The sequence below is a fragment of the Podarcis tiliguerta genome (assembly GCF_965153285.1).
Source record: "Podarcis tiliguerta genome assembly, chromosome: 14".
NCBI lineage: Eukaryota > Metazoa > Chordata > Lepidosauria > Squamata > Lacertidae > Podarcis > Podarcis tiliguerta.
Genome location: NC_139547.1, coordinates 45,812,356 through 45,831,187, shown reverse-complemented (window position 1 = coordinate 45,831,187; position 18,832 = coordinate 45,812,356). Strand labels below are relative to the sequence as shown.

At 46.3% G+C, this 18,832-nt stretch overlaps 1 protein-coding gene across 2 annotated transcripts in view; it reads right to left on the bottom strand.

Annotated features, from left to right (window-relative positions):
- GRIN2A (glutamate ionotropic receptor NMDA type subunit 2A) overlaps positions 1-18,832 on the bottom strand; it is a 219,829-nt gene that overhangs the window by 86,392 nt on the left and 114,605 nt on the right. For both annotated transcript variants that reach the window (XM_083413336.1, XM_083413335.1), the window contains exon 4: positions 1,680-2,272. In XM_083413336.1, the coding sequence (XP_083269462.1) occupies positions 1,680-2,272 (593 nt within the window). The remainder of the gene's footprint in view (positions 1-1,679; positions 2,273-18,832) is intronic.

The following is an 18,832-nucleotide window of genomic DNA, read 5'->3' as shown; positions in this document are numbered from 1 at the left end:
ACCTCCAGTTGTGGCGCTATACAAACAGTGGGTTGGTAACTCGTTCCTCAAGCTGCCTCGTTGGTATAAAGGGTAGCAGAACTTGAGTTCCACTGCTCGGGTATCTGATCTGAGGTCCTGACCTCCTTGCACACTGCAAAATGCTGCCTGCAGAGCTTCCTGCCACATCAGGAAGTAAGGTGCATGAAACATCACCATCATCATCTGCACTAGGATTGGGGAATCTGAAGCTCTCCAGATGTTTAGAATCATAAAATCATGGAGTTGGAAGAGACCACAAGGGCCATCGAGTCCAACCCCCTGCCAAGCAGGAAACACCATCAGAGCACTCCTGACATATGGTTGTCAAGCCTCTGCTTAAAGACCTCCAAAGAAGGAGACTCCACCCCACTCCTTGGCAGCAAATTCCACTGTCAAACAGCTCTTACTGTCAGGAAGTTCTTCCTAATGTTTAGGTGGAATCTTCTTTCTTGCAGTTTGGATCCATTGCTCCGTGTCCACTTCTCTGGAGCAGCAGAAAACAACCTTTCTCCCTCCTCTATGTGACATCCTTTTATATATTTGAACATGGCTATCATATCACCCCTTAACCTCCTCTTCTCCAGGCTAAACATGCCCAGCTCCCTTAGCCGTTCCTCATAAGGCATCGTTTCCAGGCCTTTGACCATTTTGGTTGCCCTCCTCTGGACACGTTCCAGTTTGTCAGTGTCCTTCTTGAACTGTGGTGCCCAGAACTGGACACAGTACTCCAGGTGAGGTCTGACCAGAGCAGAATACAGTGGCACTATTACTTCCCTTGATCTAGATGCTATACTCCTATTGATGTTGCTGGACTTCAACTCCCATCAGCCCCAGTCTCCACTGCCAATGGTCAAGGATTATTATTATTATTACTATACAATTTATTACTCGTCCTTCACTCTAAGGTTCCAAGCTGGGCTACAGCAATTAAAACACAATCTTAGAAAAAGTTTAAAGCAACAAACAACTATAGATATAAAGTGGATCCTTAAAATATGCACCCTGAGTGTCACAAGCCAAGGTAAAGAGGGGGGTCTTTAGCATTCCCTGGAAGCTGTCTAATGTGGGGAGGGAGTTCTGCAAATGAGGGGCCACCACAGAGAAGACCCTCTCCCAGGCTGCCACTCCCAAAGGTTCTGAGGGCAGAGGAGCTACCAATATATCCACCCTCTCCCCTTTTTGCCAAGAAGATCTGTAGGGAAGGAGGTGGTCTTTTGGGTATTTGGGGCCTGAGTCCTTTAGGCCTGTAAAGACTGGTGTGAGCACCTTGAATTGAGGTGACAATGGCAACTAGTGCAGGTGTTTCCAAGCACAATTCAAAGTGTTGGTGCTGACCTCAAAAGCCTGAAACGGCCTCAGCCCAGTATTCCTGAAGGAGTGTCTCCACCCCCATCGTTCAGCCAGGACACTGAGGTCCAGCGCCGAGGGCCTTCTGGCGGTTCCCTCACTGCGAGATGTGAGGTTACAGGGAACCAGGCAGAGGGCCTTCTCGGCAGCCCCACGTAACAATCCAATGGTGGCAGCTGCTGTCCAGCAACATCTGATGGGCCACCAATTCCTCACCCTTGATCTACACAGATCGGCTAATTTCCCCCCAGATCTCAAAAGCTGCAGATATCACAATTTTTAAAAGAACAAATGAGCAGAGGAAGCCTTACTTGTGCAGCCTGTGAGATGGCCGTTCTCCGTTCTCCTGCTGTCCGTAGCAACTCGTCTTTGCCTCGGGGATGAACGAATACTTTTCCAACATGGCTGATGCAGCCGTAGCAATAACCCCGAGGCCATCGCGTACCCGGGCATCCAACCGGTAGTCCCACTCGTCATAGGACACCGAAATCAGCCCCGCAGGGAACTCTTTGGGAGTAATTTCCATGTTCCCGCTAACCAAGCTGGGAACGATCCAGAAGAAGTCGTAACCAGTCAGGCCTAAGGAACGGGCCTCCTCCAGGATGTAAACAGCTTCGTCCTTCGAGCAGTAAAGCAAGATGACAGAGGAGTGGATCTTCTTCAGCTGAATCGTCGTCTTGGCGTCACCGATGGGCGTGTCGAGGGTGATGATGTTCTGCATGTCCCAGCCCACAAAACTGTTCTCCACAGTGTACTTGATAAAGCTGATGAAGTCTCGGTAGCCGGGGAAAGTGCTGGTGACCAAGGAGAAGACATGCCAGTCGTAGTATTGCATGAATTTTAGCATGATGATGGCTTCCTGTTGGATGGAAGCCCCAAACTGGAAAAACGTGGACATCACATCCTACAAAGGAGGGAAGGAAGGGAGAAGTTGATTAGATTGATCTGTAGGTAAGGTTTAGAATCAGAGAACTGTAGAGTTGAAGGGACCCCCAAGGTTTATCTAGTCCAGCTGTTCTCAACCTATGGGTCCTCAGATGTTGTAGGACTACAACTCCCATCATCCCTGAGCTCTGGCCTTGCTAGCTAGGGGTGATGGGAGTTGTAGTTCAACAACATCTGGGGACCCACAGGTTGAGAAAGGCTGATCTAGTCCAAAGCCTTGCAATAAAGGGATCATAACTAAAGAACCCCTGCAAGGGGTTTGAATGCCTCCATTGAAAGAGTCCACCACCTTCTGAGGGAGTCCATTCAACTGTCAAACAGCTCTTACCATCAGAAAGTCCTTCTAAATGTTTAGCCGGAATATCATGTACAGTGGAACCTAGGTTTTCAAATGTAATCCATTCCAGAAGACTGCTCGACTTCCAAAACGTTATGAAACCAAAAACTGAAAGCGTAAGCCTCAATTCAATAGGGGAACTCAAAACGGAAGCCGCGTCAGATGTTCGGGTTCCAAAAAGTGTTCAAAAACCGGAGCATTTACTTGCGGGTTTTCCGCATTCAGGAGCTGAAACATTCAAAATCGGAGCTGTCCAAGAATGGAAGTTTGACTGTACCCCCTTTTAATCTTGCTCCCCTGCACTAAAAAGGCTCCAGACATTCTTTGCATGGATGGTTTCTCTGTGCTTTTATCACTTTAGTTGTTGATTTTCTTTTCCAAGTTCTCTGATATCCTAACATTAGCTGTTATTTCTGCATTTCAGGGGCTTGGACTAGATAACTCTGGAGATGTCTTTCAACTCTACAATTCTGTGATTCTATGAAGATGCAGACATTTGGGAGTGTAACTCTCACATACACACAAACACACAAAGACGCACAACAATAGAAGTTTCTATTAGCAGCCCTCCAAACGCAGAATGCGTCCCTCCCAATATTCACCACAAAATGAACACTGCATCGTTTATCGGACGCCAGGTGCCAATTTAGTCTTGAGTGCAATTAACTTTCTCAGAACAACACAGCCCCTCTGTTTAGCCCTCTCAAATTGAAATCTGACTACTCGAAGGGAGAAAAAAGATATTGCATGGTATAAAGGTTTCCTTCAGTGTACACTGCAGATCCTTGTTCTAAAGCAGGCATAGGCAAACTCGGCCCTCCAGATGTTTTGGGACTACAACTCCCATCACCCCTAGCTAACAGGACCAGTGGTCAGGGATGTTCTATAGCCTCATTACATGCTCTCGCTCTCAGTTTCTTGGAAGCAAGATGGCTTGAGAGATTTGGAACCTTCCATAGAAACCAGCCATTACCTTTAAGTGGCTTCCGTGTCAGAATCACAGAACTACAGAGCTACAAGGGAACCCAAAGGGTCATCTAGTCCCATGCCCTGCAATGCAGGAATCACAACTAATGATGTCATTGAGCGGATGGGGGATGGAGGCCTTTCATTGATGACACACACATCAATCGGAGTCAAACTACACACCGATTGAGCCGTTTTGCTCCTTTATGAATCTCGGTTCATGAGCATGACTCTCACTATTAAAATGATACAGGATGTGACAGAAGCCAGCCAGCAGTAAATTGCATGGAGCAAGTTGGAATTAACTCTTTATCAGCAAAAACAGAATCTGTATATGAGTGTTGGGCATAGGTAACTTGAAGCCAATGGTTCTGATCCTCCCCTCTGGAGCAGGAGAAAACAGGCTTGCTCAAACTTCCATGTGACAGTCCTTAAGATATCTGAAATTGGCTATCATATCTCCTCTTAGTCTCCTCTTATACCTGAAGGAGCGTCTCCACCCCCATGGTTCTGCCCGGACACTGAGGTCCAGCGCTGAGGGCCTTCTGGTGGTTCCCTCACTGTGACAAGCAAAGCTACAGGGAACCAAGCAGAAGGCCTTCTTGGTAGTGGCACCTGCCCTGTGGAACGCCCTCCCATCAGATGTCAAAGAGATAAACAACTACCTGACATTTAAAAGACATCTGAAGGCAGCCCTGTTATGGGAAGTTTTTAATGTGTGACATTTTAATGTGCTGGTGCTGACCTTTAAAGCCCAGTATACCCAAAGGAGCATCTTCACTCCCATTGTTCAGCCTGGACACTGAGGTCCAGCTCCGAGGGCCTTCTGGCGGTTCCCTCACTGCGAGAAGCAAAGTTACAGGGAACCAGGCAGAGGGCCTTCTTGGTGGTGGCACCCACTCTGTGGAATACCCTCCTACCACATGTCAAGGAAATAAACAACTATCTGACTTTTGGAAGACATCTGAAGGCAGCCCTGTTCAGGGAAGTTTTTAATGTGTGACATTTTAATGTATTTTTAATCTTTGTTGGAAGTCGCCCAGAGTGGCTGGGGAAGCCCAGCCAGATGGGCGGGGTACAAATAATAAATTATTATTATGATTATTTTTATTATCCATGCTAAACATACCCAACTCTCTCATTCTTCATTTGAGTCAAAACTAGTTCTCTTCCCCCCTGGCCCCTGCATAAAATATCCAGCAGAGATGAAAAACAACATTCCCTTTGAGAATTTCCCAGGCTTGCACTCAGCGATGATATCAGGCAGCCCAGTCTGATTGGCCGTGTGACATCATGGCATCTTCCCACACATGTGTGATCTCTGATTGGGTGGGCTCCCCTATGTGACTCATCCGAGATCGTGAAAGGCTTGGCAGCTGGGAAAAGAGCAATGTTTGACAGGATGATTCACATAAACCGGTGAGGGGATGTTGGGTCCTTTTTTGTGGGGAAGCAGGTGTCACAACCCATTTATCTGGACATTGAATCAGAGGCTGCAGGGGCACCAGATAAGGAGCTGGGTCTGGGGCTCAGAGGTGACTGTGGAAGACAGGGAGACCAGTGGGCCTGAGGTGGTTGGACAAGAAGCTCCAGAGGAAGCTATAGGGTCTACCAGGCTACCAAGGTCTATAGGGCCAGAAGCAAGACCTAAATGAAACCCCCTTCCCCTGAATAAGGAGATGCCTCACCCTGCACATCACCAGTTCAGGAGTGCACCAGGAGGGAGGCTGTGGTACATGTGAGGAACATATGAGGGATGTTCTTCTTCAGGACAGAGGGTTGACTTAGGCTCTCAAGGGGTGGAGCCTAGAGACAAAGGCACAGAAGGCCTGCTCCCAACCTTTTTTGGGATTCTATAGCTCCCTCAGAGCTTTTTGTGGTCTTCCAGCTTTGCATCTTTCCTCATGGCTCCAACATCAAACCATAACACAACCAAGTGGGTGGCAGTTTCCCTACTGAAATTCTTGCCACCTCATTGCCAGAAGGCTAAAGTCAGCCATATTCTGGTCATTCAGCCCAAAGCCCAGCTGTCTGAGCCTCATTTTATGAAAGGGAGAGGAGGGAAGGAATCCATTGGTACCATCTTCTCTGCTGCATTCCCATTCACGGCTTCACCCCCTTCTACATATTAAGAAGATAAAGCTTCCTGCAAGTCCTATCTCCTTGTGGAAGACAAAGGTTGTGCAGGGAGCCCACTCCAGTAGAGAAAGTTCCACACTGCATACCTCCAACCCTCCAACTTGTGGTGGGGGGACAGGAACAGTTGGGCAGAGCTAGTGTGGTCCTCCTCATGCTGTTTTAACCACATGGGGGTTCTGATTGCCCAAATAGAGCATGGGTAGGCAAACTAAGGCCCGGGGGCCAGATCCTGCTCAATCGCCTTCTAAATCTGGCCCCCGGATGGTCCGGGAATCAGCGTGTTTTTACATGAGTAGAATGTGTCCTTTTATTTAAAATGTATCTCTGGGTTATTTGTGGGGCATAGGAATTAGTTCATTTTTTTCCTTCAAAATATAGTCTGCTCCCCCACAAGGTCTGAGTGATAGTGGGCCGGCCCCCTGCTGAAAAAGTTTGCTGACCCCTGGGCTAGAGCCTCACAAATTTTCATTTCCATTATCTGCATTCTGTACGAGTCTTTCATCGTAACAGAGCTTGCTACTTTTTGTCATTACTTTGCTGGTGGAAAGGTCAGCTCATGCAAATACTTTTTCTGGCTCCTTCCCACCCCCAAAATTGTTGGTTTATTACATTTGCTCTCCTGCTTAAGAACTACAACAGTTGGTCCTTCTCAATCATGAAGAATTCTGGGAGGACCAGCTCTTTTGGGGGCTAAATGGGCAGCTTCCCTTTGCAAGCATTAAGGCCAGCATTCTAGGGGCAGAACTATAGCGGCACCTAGTGACAAAAGACAAGCATTACAAGATGTAGAACATCAACCAAAGGGGAGGAAAGGAGCAGGAACCCTGGTGGAGATTATGCATGTTTTTAAGCAGAAGCCATGGATAGCTGCTCACCAACCACAGATATATATCAGCCCAAGTACTGGGTGTGTAAATGCATTCTCTACTGCCATCATTTGCATTAACTACAAGGCTTACAACTGCACAGGCGCTGTGCAGTTCTTTGGGACTTGTTCCCGCAAGGCCTCAAATCGTTCTGGCTTTAGCGTGTGAAGTTCATGAAAGCAGACATCTCAAAGGAACATAATGTAAGAGCAGCTCACCCAAAAATAAATTAGGTTTTTTCTCCTCTCGTTGAGCAGGTGTGCATTAGCTTTAATTGGCACACACCTTCGGGGTTTTCTGCTCTGAAAATGTTCTGATTGTTCACAGGACGGAAACTGCAAAATCCCAAATTTCATGCTTGACAACAAAGTAGAAGAGAAAGAATGGGCCACCCCCAGCCCAACACAAGGACCAGAATCTCTCACAGCAAAAAGCAAAAAGGAGTCTGAAGGAGGAACAGATTTATTGTGGTAGGAACATTAATAGCCCACCACCTAAGGCAGATACACACAGGAGAATGGTATAGAAAAAAAGGTGGCAGACAATGGGGCCATGAAACACAAGTTTGTAAAGTTTATGACATTTCTAGGCTGGCCTGAAATATCTGCAAGATAAGCACTGTGACGGTTCACAACATCAGATATTGGAAATAAAACAATTCTGTCCCTAATTTCGCTGTCCTAACCCTCCACCCATCTGAAAACTTTACCAGGTGATCTTAGGCCAGTCAGGCTGTGCACCCTGTCTGGGCAAATCCCAGATCATCAATCAATTTGAGCTGATTCAGGATTTGTCCAAGGTGAGTCAAGGCAGCCCCAAATCTCCCCTGGAGCAATCTGGGGCTGTCAAAAGGTGGGGGCAGTTGGAAGGAATCTCAAGAGCCATCCAGTCCACCCCCTGCAATTATCCAAGCAGAGATTCCCACCCTGATTAAACATGTGGTTTTAACCATCAGCATCTAACTTAAATACCTCTCTCCCTCTCTCTCCCTCCCTCTCTCTCTCTCTCTCCTGATTGGCTGGTAGAAACACCAGCTCCCACTCATCAGGAGCCAGACCCAGGACCTGACCATCACACATCAAAAGGCCCATCCAGATTAGCGGCTAGCTAGCTCGCCCCATCAGACTCAACACCCTTGGGCAACGTTTATTACATTCTTTCTTCTAATTCCTTGTGGCAATAGCACAATGGGACCAAATCACTTCTCATGTCCTTAAGCTTGCAGCCCAACTGGTTCAAATTTGCTCTTATTAGCCTCCAACAATTAATCAACCAGAGCTGCTTAATCAATTGATTAAAGGTTGCTGCCCTGGTGATAATCGGATGAAAAATGGCGGTTGTTGGGGGGGAGGAAGGAATCTTAAGTCTTGACAGGCTGGAGGGAGTCAACCTGAGGCATTCTCTCCCTTGCTAAAACATGGCCCCAATGTGCAATATTCCTTCACTCAACAAGGCATTTCTAGGTGGCTCAAATCTCTGCCTTTCCCTTCTTCGCAGTGGCCAACTAACATCTGCCAGAGGGTCCAACTTTACCATGAAATTTATCTGTTTATCAGATTTCTCCACCACTGGGAGATAGCGTGTAATTCCCTCTGACTGCTCATAATGAAGGCAGATGGCATTGCACTTTGAATTCCCATCGGAGGTTTGTTTTTATTATTATTTCACTGCCTTCTGCATCATTTCCCCCAAACAACAAATCAGCGCCTGTCTCTTTTTTTAGGGAGAAGAAAAAGGCTAGGCAGACTAATTGCAGAGAGAGCCGAGAAAATTAACCAATCCCAAGAGGGACGAGATGCTTAGGACTTTTCCCAAAAGTTTTCTCTCCTACTCTCTCATCAGCCAGTTCTTCAATATGCTAAGCTCGAAACCAGCTGGGCCCAACATACCAGAGAGATAGCTTTCATCCTTACAGAATCTCAGAGTTGGGAAATCATCTAGTCCAGGGATGGGGTAGCTCTAAGACGGAGTTTCCCAAACTTGTGTCTCCAGCTGTTTGGGACTACAATTCCCACCATCCCTGAACACAGGTCCTGCTGGCTAGGCATGACAGGAGTTGCAGTCCAACGACAGCTGGAGACCCAAGTTTGAGAAACCCTGCTCTAAGGAATGGATGTGGCCCTCCAGGCTTCTTCACCTGGCCCTTGGCACTCTCCACAGGCCACATTTCTTACTAGTCTTCCTCCACACCCTTGTTAAGTGTTTGCGCCTAACTGGAATGTGTCCTCAACCTCAAATGATGCTTCTTGCTTCCTTGGATGGAACTGTGCATGTAGAAACCTTGTGACTTCTGCACGGCTGGAATGTCACCTCCTAGAGGTAAATGCTGTGGGAATGTTCAGGGTGGAAGGAGGGGATATATTGTTTATTAATATCCTTCCTAACTTGCTCCAGTTTCTTTACTTAGCAGAGTGCGTTCCCCTTTACACAGCAGAAAACTAGTTGCAAACTCGTGTGAGTTTCTTAAGACAAGACTCAATTCAATCTGGCTTGTCCAGATTGAAATGTGTTCTAATGTTTTCCCGGTAAGACCCCTTGAATCCCTCCTAAAAGATTAAAGACACCACAGTCCTATTCATAAGCGATAAAAAGAAAGTTGATTCATGTTCAGGCAGAGCACAGTGTGATCCCTGAAGGCAGGCTTAAGGCTTAAAGTTACAAGCATATGCAAACAGGTTTACCCCATATGTGGGTTGACCTAATGACTGCAGTTAGCAGTCCGGGAAGTTTGCAGGACAAAAGGAAGATGGAAAATAGAGAGAGAGGCAGCATGCCTTGGCCTTTTACCAGGTCTGGAAAGGTCACGCCCACCCACTAGTCACATCATAGAATCATAGAATCATAGAATCATAGAGTTGGAAGAGACCACAAGGGCCATCGAGTCCAACCCCCTGCCAAGCAGGAAACACCATCAGAGCACTCCTGACATATGGTTGTCAAGCCTCTGCTTAAAGACCTCCAAAGAAGGAGACTCCACCACACTCCTTGGCAGCAAATTCCACTGTCGAACAGCTCTTACTGTCAGGAAGTTCTTTCTAATGTTTAGGTGGAATCTTCTTTCTTGTAGTTTGGATCCATTGCTCCGTGTCCGCTTCTCTGGAGCAGCAGAAAACAACCTTTCTCCCTCCTCCATGTGACATCCCTTCATATATTTGAACATGGCTATCATATCACCCCTTAACCTCCTCTTCTCCAGGCTAAACATGCCCAGCTCCCTTAGCCGTTCCTCATAAGGCATCGTTTCCAGGCCTTTGACCATTTTGGTTGCCCTCCTCTGGACACGTTCCAGTTTGTCAGTGTCCTTCTTGAACTGTGGTGCCCAGAACTGGACACAGTACTCCAGGTGAGGTCTGACCAGAGCAAAGAAGGATGCTCCAACCCAGGAGGAACAGGAAGTTTCAACTGGGTGGACCAAACTGCATGACCACTCTAGGAAACCAAGGAATGTTGTATTTGACTGCTCCCACCCACTTTTACCTCTGGCTCCACCCACTGCTGTCCTGCTGCCTCCAGAAGTGATCCTCAGCCTGGAAAAGGTTCCCACCGCTGATCTAGTCCAATCTACTGGTGATGCGAGAAATCAGGTGCTACTAGGGTCCCTTCCAACTCTATGGATTCTATCATTCATTCATTTATCATGCAATTTGATGCACAATTTACACCAATTATATGTATTTTCGTATACATTATTTGGCTGGAGCACTGCATTGCAAAACTCAAAAACGAGTGCATTTTGGAGGTTGGCGATGCTTCTGTTCTCGTATTGTTTCAGAAAGTGTGAATGAGGTAGCTTTGCCTTTAAATGCAAACAGGGTCAAATTTCTTCCCCATTCCTAGGTCTATGGAGCCCAGTATCATGTTCCTTGCCTTAAAGCAGCTCTCCAAGATACAAAGGCCTTTCCTAATACTGCCACCTGAGATGCTTTAGCTGAGCCTTCTTCTGGAGATTCACGGCAGCCTGAAGGAGCTTTCTCAACAAGCAGAGGAAGACAATTGGGCTCCAGCTGGTGCAAAATACTGCAGCTGCACTGTTGAAGGGAACACACTCTTGCCAGCATGTAACTCTGGAGCTCAAAAGCTTTCATTGGCTGTTCATACGGCACCAGCCAGGTTTGAGGTTCTTGTATTAATTTACAAGGTCCTTAACAACTTCAGTCCAGGATGCCTCAGTGACTGCCAGATCCCTGATATTCTGCCGAATCATTGAGATCTTAGAGGAACTCACTGTCAGTGTTCTCCCACGTCTCAGATGCACAGCTTGGATCCACCAGGAGCTATGCATTGAATAACATGGGGCAAATTACATGTGCTCCCCTTCCAGTTGAGATCAGAAAGACCCCCTGGAGTATGCAGAACTGGCCAAAATGAACCACAGAGCCAAGAGCTGGCCGATCAGAAGGTTGACAGTTCGAATCCCCTGTGATGGGGTGAGCTCCCATTGCTCAGTCCCTGCTCCTGCCATCCTAGCAGTTCGAAAGCACGAAGTGCAAGTAGAGAAATAGAGAACCGCTCTGGCGGGAAGGTAAACGGCGTTTCCATGCGCTGCTCTGGTTCGCCAGGAGCGGTTTAGTCATGCTGGCCACATGACTCGGAAGCTGTACGCCGGCTCCCTCGGCGGTAAAGCGAGATGAGCACCGCAACCGCAGAGTTGTCCCTTTACCTTTACCTAGGTTCTACCTAATCTAACAGACCATTCAGTATCCCACATTCAGAAAAGCAAAAGGCCTTATCAGAATCCAGAGAGATATTCTAAGCAGGCAAAAACCACCAAGGAGGATGTTCAGCAGGTCCAGTGAGGGGTGCAGTTGAGGAGAGTCTAGAAAGCAAGAACAAAAGGCCAGAATTCCCCATCCTTGAATTAATATGGTGTACATAATTACTGAATAGGCAAGAAACGGGCTGGGATTAAGTAAGTGCATTAGGACTTTTCAGCCTCTGAGGGTCATTGCCAAATTGGGAAGGGTGTTTGCAAAGGGACTCTCTGCAATATTTCTCATTCAATGGGGGATTTGATGCAAAGGCAGGAAGGCACAATTAGCCGGGACCATTTCACTCGCTCTGTGTGTGTGTTTACGTCTTTTGTGCCAGTGGTGAAGTCGGCCGCTCTTTGCTCCCACTAAATAGCAAATCAGTGTGCAACTTGGGCGATAATTATTCCCTGATAGGTTTAAATAGCAGAGAGCTTCCTCATTCTCCAGCAAACCGGCTCTTTCCAAATTAAACTGATCAAGCTGTGAATGAATAAGGAGAGGCTTAACTAGAACCGCTTTTAAAAGAAAATGAAAGAAAGCCCTTCCCATTGGAAAAATATGTTTCGTTTTTGTTTTGTAGATTCACCCAAAGCAAAACCACATTTTACATCAGGGCAGCATAGACTTGATATTTTGGAGATTTAATCGAACACTAAGATCTGTCTACTGAAGCCAGCTGCATAAGACATGCATGCTTAGAATGATAGTACAGCAGTTAATGGGTAAAAGGATTTTGAATTCCAGAAAGGAGCTGAGCTCCCAGTCAACGCAACAGGAAGGTCGCAGAAGTCTAGTCTGTGGCTCCAACTGCTCCAGCGAGCATGGACCTGGAAATAGCTGCCTAGATGCTAAATGGTGTGAGTAGGTATGCAGTGCTGTAGAAGTGACTGTGTTATCTTTGACCAAAAAGAGTTAAGCATCTGGCGCGTGCAATCCTTTGGCTGGGAAGCACTCTTGACACCTGATATATCAGCGTGCACATACAATCTGAAACTACAACTAATCCAGAACACGGCAGCTAGACTGGTGACAGGGAGCGGCTGCTAAGACCACATAACACCAATCCTGAAAGACCTTCATTGGCTCCCAGCATGTTTCTGAGCACAATTCAAAGTGTTGGTGCTGACCTATAAAGCCCTAAATGGCCTCAGCCCCGTGGACCTGAAGGAGCGTCTCTACTCCTATCGTTCAGCCTGGACACTGAGGTCAGGCTCCAAGGGTCTTCTGGCAGTTCCCTCCCTGCAAGAAGTGAGGTTGCAGGGAACCAGGCAGAGGGCCTTCTTGGTAGTGGCGCCCAGCCTGTGGAATGCCCTCCCATCAGATGTCAAGGAAATAAACAACTATCTGACTTTTAGAAGACATCTGAAGGCAGCCCTGTTTAGGGAAGTTTTTAATGTTTGATGTTTTATCGTGTTTGAAATATTCTGTAGGGAGCCGCCCAGAGTGGCTGGGGAAACCCAACCAGATGGGCAGGAAATAAATAAATAAATTATACACACACACACACACACACACACACACATCAATGGCATTTGCAACATTGGCTACTGGGTCTTCAGAAGCACAGGAAAGCAAGTCAGAAATTCCGCAAGTAGGCTCCCACCAACCCCAAGCCACTGATTTCCCCAGGCTAAGGACAAAAGCATTTTGAGGTTACAGAAAGAGAATATGCAGATGGCCAGATAATTAAAATCTAGAGAGACGTGGAGAAAGAAAGAGGCAGAACAAAGATGAACTCCCATCATCTATTTGACTCACTCATGTGTCCCTGTACCTTTTGATTTAACAAATGAGCATTTTCTGCCTTGGCTCCCCCCTCCCACCACGATTGCCTCCCTTCCGCTCCAATTTCATTCCCTTCCGCGCGAAATCCCGTTGAGAATAGCATCGCACTACAAAAGAAGAAAAGCCGCTTTTGCCCTCATCCTTTCCGACAAGCAGCACTGGAGGCAAGGTGAGAAAGAGAGAGATTTCCCCTCTGTAAATCTGACAGTGGCGGGTTAATGTTTTAAAAGAGAAAAAAGATGGGCAGCAAAGGACTCCTAAAGTAAAATCAGATCCATCGAAGGTGCAATCCTGTACACACTTGCCTGGGGGTAAGCCCAGTTGCACTCCAGATAATGTGCTTCTGAAGAGACATGCATAGGATTGCATCACAATCCTGTCCCACTGTAACCTGAGACAGTTCAATAAAGAGAAATAACACATGATAGCTTTGCAAATCATGGAATTATATAATTGTAGAGTTGTAAAGTACCTCTAAAACTCTAATGAAATTGACATGGAAGTTTGGGAAAAGGAAGGAAGAATATCAGCAGATATCCTTCACCAACCGTGCCTTGCATGTTCCTTGGGTACAGTGGTACCTCTAGATGTGGACAGCATCCGTTCCGGAGCCCCGTTCGCATCTAGAAGCAAATGTAACCAGTGCACGACACTTTTCGCCGCTTCTGCACATATGCGTGATTTCATTTTGAGCGCCTGTGCATGCGCAAGCAACGAAACCCAGAAGTAATGTGCTCCGTTACTTCCGGGCTGCTGCAGAGCGCAACTCAAACACGCTCATCCCGAAGCACATTCAACCCGAGGTATGAATGTACTTGTTCGCTTGGTTGAAATGTGCCTTTCAACTCTCGCTAGCCTGGATCAAGGACAGAGTTGGGTTTGCGAGAGGGAAGAAGCCGGACAAAAAGTTGAAATTGACATTGGCTGTTCTGCCCATTTTTGCTTCACTACAACGGCCACCATACGTGGCCCTTGGTTTGAAAAAAAAATGCCCCCCACCTCTTGACTACGCACAAACGTCTGTTCTTGCAGGTGCAGCCAGTGCTGGATTTGCATATACAGTAGTACCTCGGGTTAAGAACTTAATTCGTTCCAGAGGTCCATTCTTAACCTGAAACTGTTCTTAACCTGAAGCCCCACTTTAGCTAATGGGGCCTCCTGCTGCTGCCGTGCCGCCGGAGCACTATTTCTGTTCTCATCCTGAAGCAAAGTTTTTAACCTGAGGTACTATTTCTGGGTTAGCGGAGTCTGTAACCTGAAGCATCTGTAACCCGAGCTACCACTGTAAGCTGAACAAGCTATAGCTTAGGGCCCCACTCTCTTGGGCCCCCCCCCAAAATAATGAGTCTTTGTAAATTGTGTTTCTAAAGGAACTTCTTATTGCCAAATGCCAATGTGTTTGCATTATTAAATTTGTTATGAATTTTAAAAAATCATTTTAAGTTAGAGCTTAATAATTATTTCACTATTAATATACTTCTTCTTAATTGTATTTCACTATTTAATATACTTCTTCTTAATTGTATTTCAGTTCAACAATTACTTTGATAAAACACACATTTTGTTACGTGCAAATGGCTCGAGATACCTATTAGGTCCGTAATTTACCATATAGCATATATTCAACACACAAAAACAGCGACAATTTGTTGTTGGCAAAGGACAGCTGGACATGTAGAGGGCCCCATTACCTTCCGTAGCTCAGGGCCTCATCAAAACTAAATCTGGCCCTGGGTGCAGTTTAGGATAAGTGGGGGGCTGGGGGGGGGGGAGTCCAACCCTTCCACTCTTGAATGGAAACCATGGTTATTTTATAAACCCTGAAGCATTAAAGGATTCCTTCTGCACTGCTAACTCGCTCATTGTGAGCGAGGGCTTGCGACGGCAGCTGATGCCTGAGGGACATCGATGGAAGGCGTCCTGTGGCAAGGCTAAGGGTGATTACCTCTCTAAGATGTTTTGAAAGTGTCTTGGTGCTGAAATCCTCACTATTAATTCCAAATCCCCCCCCCCCCCAAGCAGCATCCGGACCCTCTTTCAATTACCCGCCGCATTGGAGAGAAATCTTGTCTTCCTTTCGCTCTCACGTGGCACATTAAATCCCCCAGGCTCTTTGTTCCCAAAAGGTTATCATTAAACCCAATAAATTTAGAAGACGAAGAAGAAAATAACAGTGTTGGGAGATGGAATTTGGGTTGAAATCGGAAGGATTTTAACGAAGCTAACAATTAAGGATAAAACTTCTTCTTTCCGAACTCTCCTCGCTCCCTCACTTTCAGTTTACCTAATGTGCAGAATATGTTCGGGTTTTTCAGGGTTTTTTTATGGAGTAAGCACCTCCCTTAAAAGATTACAGAGATCTAGAAGCATGCAAAACCGCCACACATCCTCGCAGATTATAAGAACGTGAAAAACAAAATTGGAGTTAGAGCCCTGCTCAGAGTAGACCCACTGCCAAGAATGGGCATGACTAACTTGAGTTATTTAATTGTAATCGGTCTCCTCTGAGTTTAACAGAGTTTACCCAGATTTTAAAAATGCTATTTGGGGGGGCGTTATTGCTGGTATTTTTTTTTAGTATTTTAATTGTCTTTTACTGGTTTATTCTTTTCTTAAACCACATGAGGGGGTTTTTTGGGGGGGGTTACAATCAAGCAGTATGAAATGAACAAATAACTTGATAAAAGCCATAGAATTGGATGCAACCCCATAAGGTTTTATTGAGCTAAATTTTACTCAAGAGTAAAATTAGCTTTTACGCAGGAGACCATGGTGGCTCTCTCCTGGAGCACCTCTCATGTGCCCTGACTAGGGCCAGGGAAGGAATTTTATTCAATTCACATTTGAAAGCAAAACTGCCTCATTCTCTTTTGCAGCATACTATGAAGACTGAATCACAGCCATCCTTCAGAATCCATATTTCCTTAAATGTTGCAGTGCCGTTCTCAAGCCAAGTCATGTGTATACAAATGCGTATACTAGGGTCAAGTGTGCATACAAATGTTTGTGACAGTGAAAACAACATGCAAGAATGCATTATATTAAGGGAAATAGCTTTGGAAACATCTGTGCGTTAGCAAAAGTGCATACAAATTTGGGTATATGAGGAGAAATTCACACTAGAATCCTGTTGAATTATCACAAGAATCTTTTTTTATTATTTATTGCAAGCTTGATGTGGAAATGTGGAGAGCTGATCTTAAGATTGGAAGAAACCAAAATGGACAGAGTCACACATCCCTAATTCTGACTCTTTAAAATCTGGAATGAAAGCTTCATGTTTTTGCTCCTCTGCAATTGCAAGCAGTGGAGTTTGGTCCATATGGGCAAACGGGGCACTGCCCCACTGACCTCAGTCTGCTCTCAGACTGCCCCCACTGGCTATCCTTCACTCTGCTGCCACCTACTGTTGGCCTCCCTGCCTTTCACCCTACCAGCAAATACTGGCTGTGATTCAGAGGCTGACACTCTTCTTTCCTGGCTACTGAGCTCCACTCACCGCCGCCCTGGTGGTTAAGCCTCTCTCAAAAAGGAAGAGCCAGGTTCAAATTCTACCCTCTTCCCCTCCCGTTTGGATTAGGTTGAATACAACCTGTTGCTCGCCGGGTGAAGACAGAAAGAGATAGCGTTTAATTAAGGAACCGTGGGGAGACGAAAGGGCATCCATTTTGTCACAAAGATCAATCGCCAGGCGAATCAAATTGCCAAATCGAATCAAATTGCTTAGCAGACAAGAGCCCTCGGGCTCCCTATTCTTCACAACTAAGGAGAAAACGACACTGATTAGATGATATTGATCACGGAAATGGCTCATGCCCAAGATGTATTATTTGTTGCTATTACACTATTACTCTGTCACTGGAATCCTCCTGTTTGGAACGACTGTCTAGACTACCAGCCGACTCCAGCCCTAACTCTTCATAAGACGTACCACCCACCACGGTAAAGGGGTGGGTTTTTGTCAGGGAGAGCAAGGACTACATTTGCCATCATAGGTGCCAACTCCCTGGAGCCCTGGGTGCCCAAGCACCCACAAAACTCCCCATGAAGGAGCCGGGCAACCACAAATTTCGGGGTCAGGACCTTTCTCCTTCTTTGGCCATCACTTGTAGTAAGATTGTCTTCCCTAAACACGGTTTTAACAATGAGTCCATAAGTGACTGTGGAGGCCAATTCTGGATCCACATATCCTTCCACAGTGGGGACACTGGTTTCCTGACGGGAGTTGATCATGGTGTGGATTTGCCAAGCGTGCCTTCCTCTTAGCACATTTCACCCCTGCGTCATGACACCTTTGGTAAAGGCTGTTCTCCAATTGGAGCGCTCGCAGGCAAGTGTTTCCCAATTGTTGGTGTTTATACTACGTTTTTTAAAAATTGCCTTGAGAGAGTCTTTGAACCTCTTTTGTTGACCACCAGCATCACGCTTTCCATTTTTAAGTTGGGAATAGAGTATTTGCTTTGGAAGATGATCATCAGGCATCTGCACAACATGACCAGTCCAACAAAGTTGATGTTGAAGAATCATTGCTTCAAATGGCACCCATGGCCCCGGGCACCCAAAGTCGCAGGGCCAAGTTGGCACTCCTGTTTGCAACTCAAGGGATAGCTTGGAATCAGGTGCAATTCAGTGACAGTATGCATTCTGGGAAAAGGCAAAGTGCACCTGCTTTGCAGAACATCTCCTTGGCATGCACAACCTAGCAGTTTCAATCTTGGCATCTTCAGGTATGACTGGGAACCGGGGTGCCAACTTGAATAAAATAGGGGAGGGTATCCACATAGAATCCTAGAACTGTAGAGTTGGAAAGGACCCTGAGGATCATCTAGTCCAACTCCCCTGCAATGCAGGAATAGGCATCTGTCCCATGCAGGGATCAAACCTGCAACCTTGTCTCTAACCAACTGAGCTATCCAGGCTGATACATAATGGATCACAAGACACGGCAAACACACACCACTCTAATGGCAATGTCCAGGGCCAGATTTAGGTTTGATGAGGCCCTAAACTACTGAAGGTAATGAGGCCCTTTCTATGTCCAGCTGTCCTTTGTCAACAACAAATTGTCATTGTTTTTTGTGTTGAATATATGCTATGTGGTAATTTAGGAACCTAAAAGGTAAAGGTAAAGGGACCCCTGACCATTAGGTCCAGTTGTGGCCGACTCTGGGGTTGCGGCGCTCATCTTGCTTTATTGACCGAGGGAGCCGGCGTACAGCTTCTGGGTCATGTGGCCAGCAGGACTAAGACGCTTCTGGTGAACCAGAGCAGCGCATGGAAACACCGTTTACCTTACCGCTGGAGGTAAGTCCTAGGTAACCTATTTATCTACTTGCACTTCGACGTGCTTTCGAACTCTAGGTTGGCAGGAGCAGGGACCGAGCAATGGGAGCTCACCCCATAGCGGGAATTCGAACCGCCAATCTTCTGATCGGCAAGTCCTAGGCTCTGTGGTTTAACCCACAGCGCCACCCACGTCCCTATTTATGAACCTACTAGGTATCTAAAGCCATTTGCCACTGTTACTGTATGTAGGTTTTATTTTATTTGTTTTTTATCTTATATTTTGGAAATGTACATCCAGGTGTTTTTTTCCTTTACATTTTTTGGGGGCCCCAAGAGAGTGGGGCCCTAAGTTATAACTTGTTTAGCTTATACATAAATCTGTTGCCATA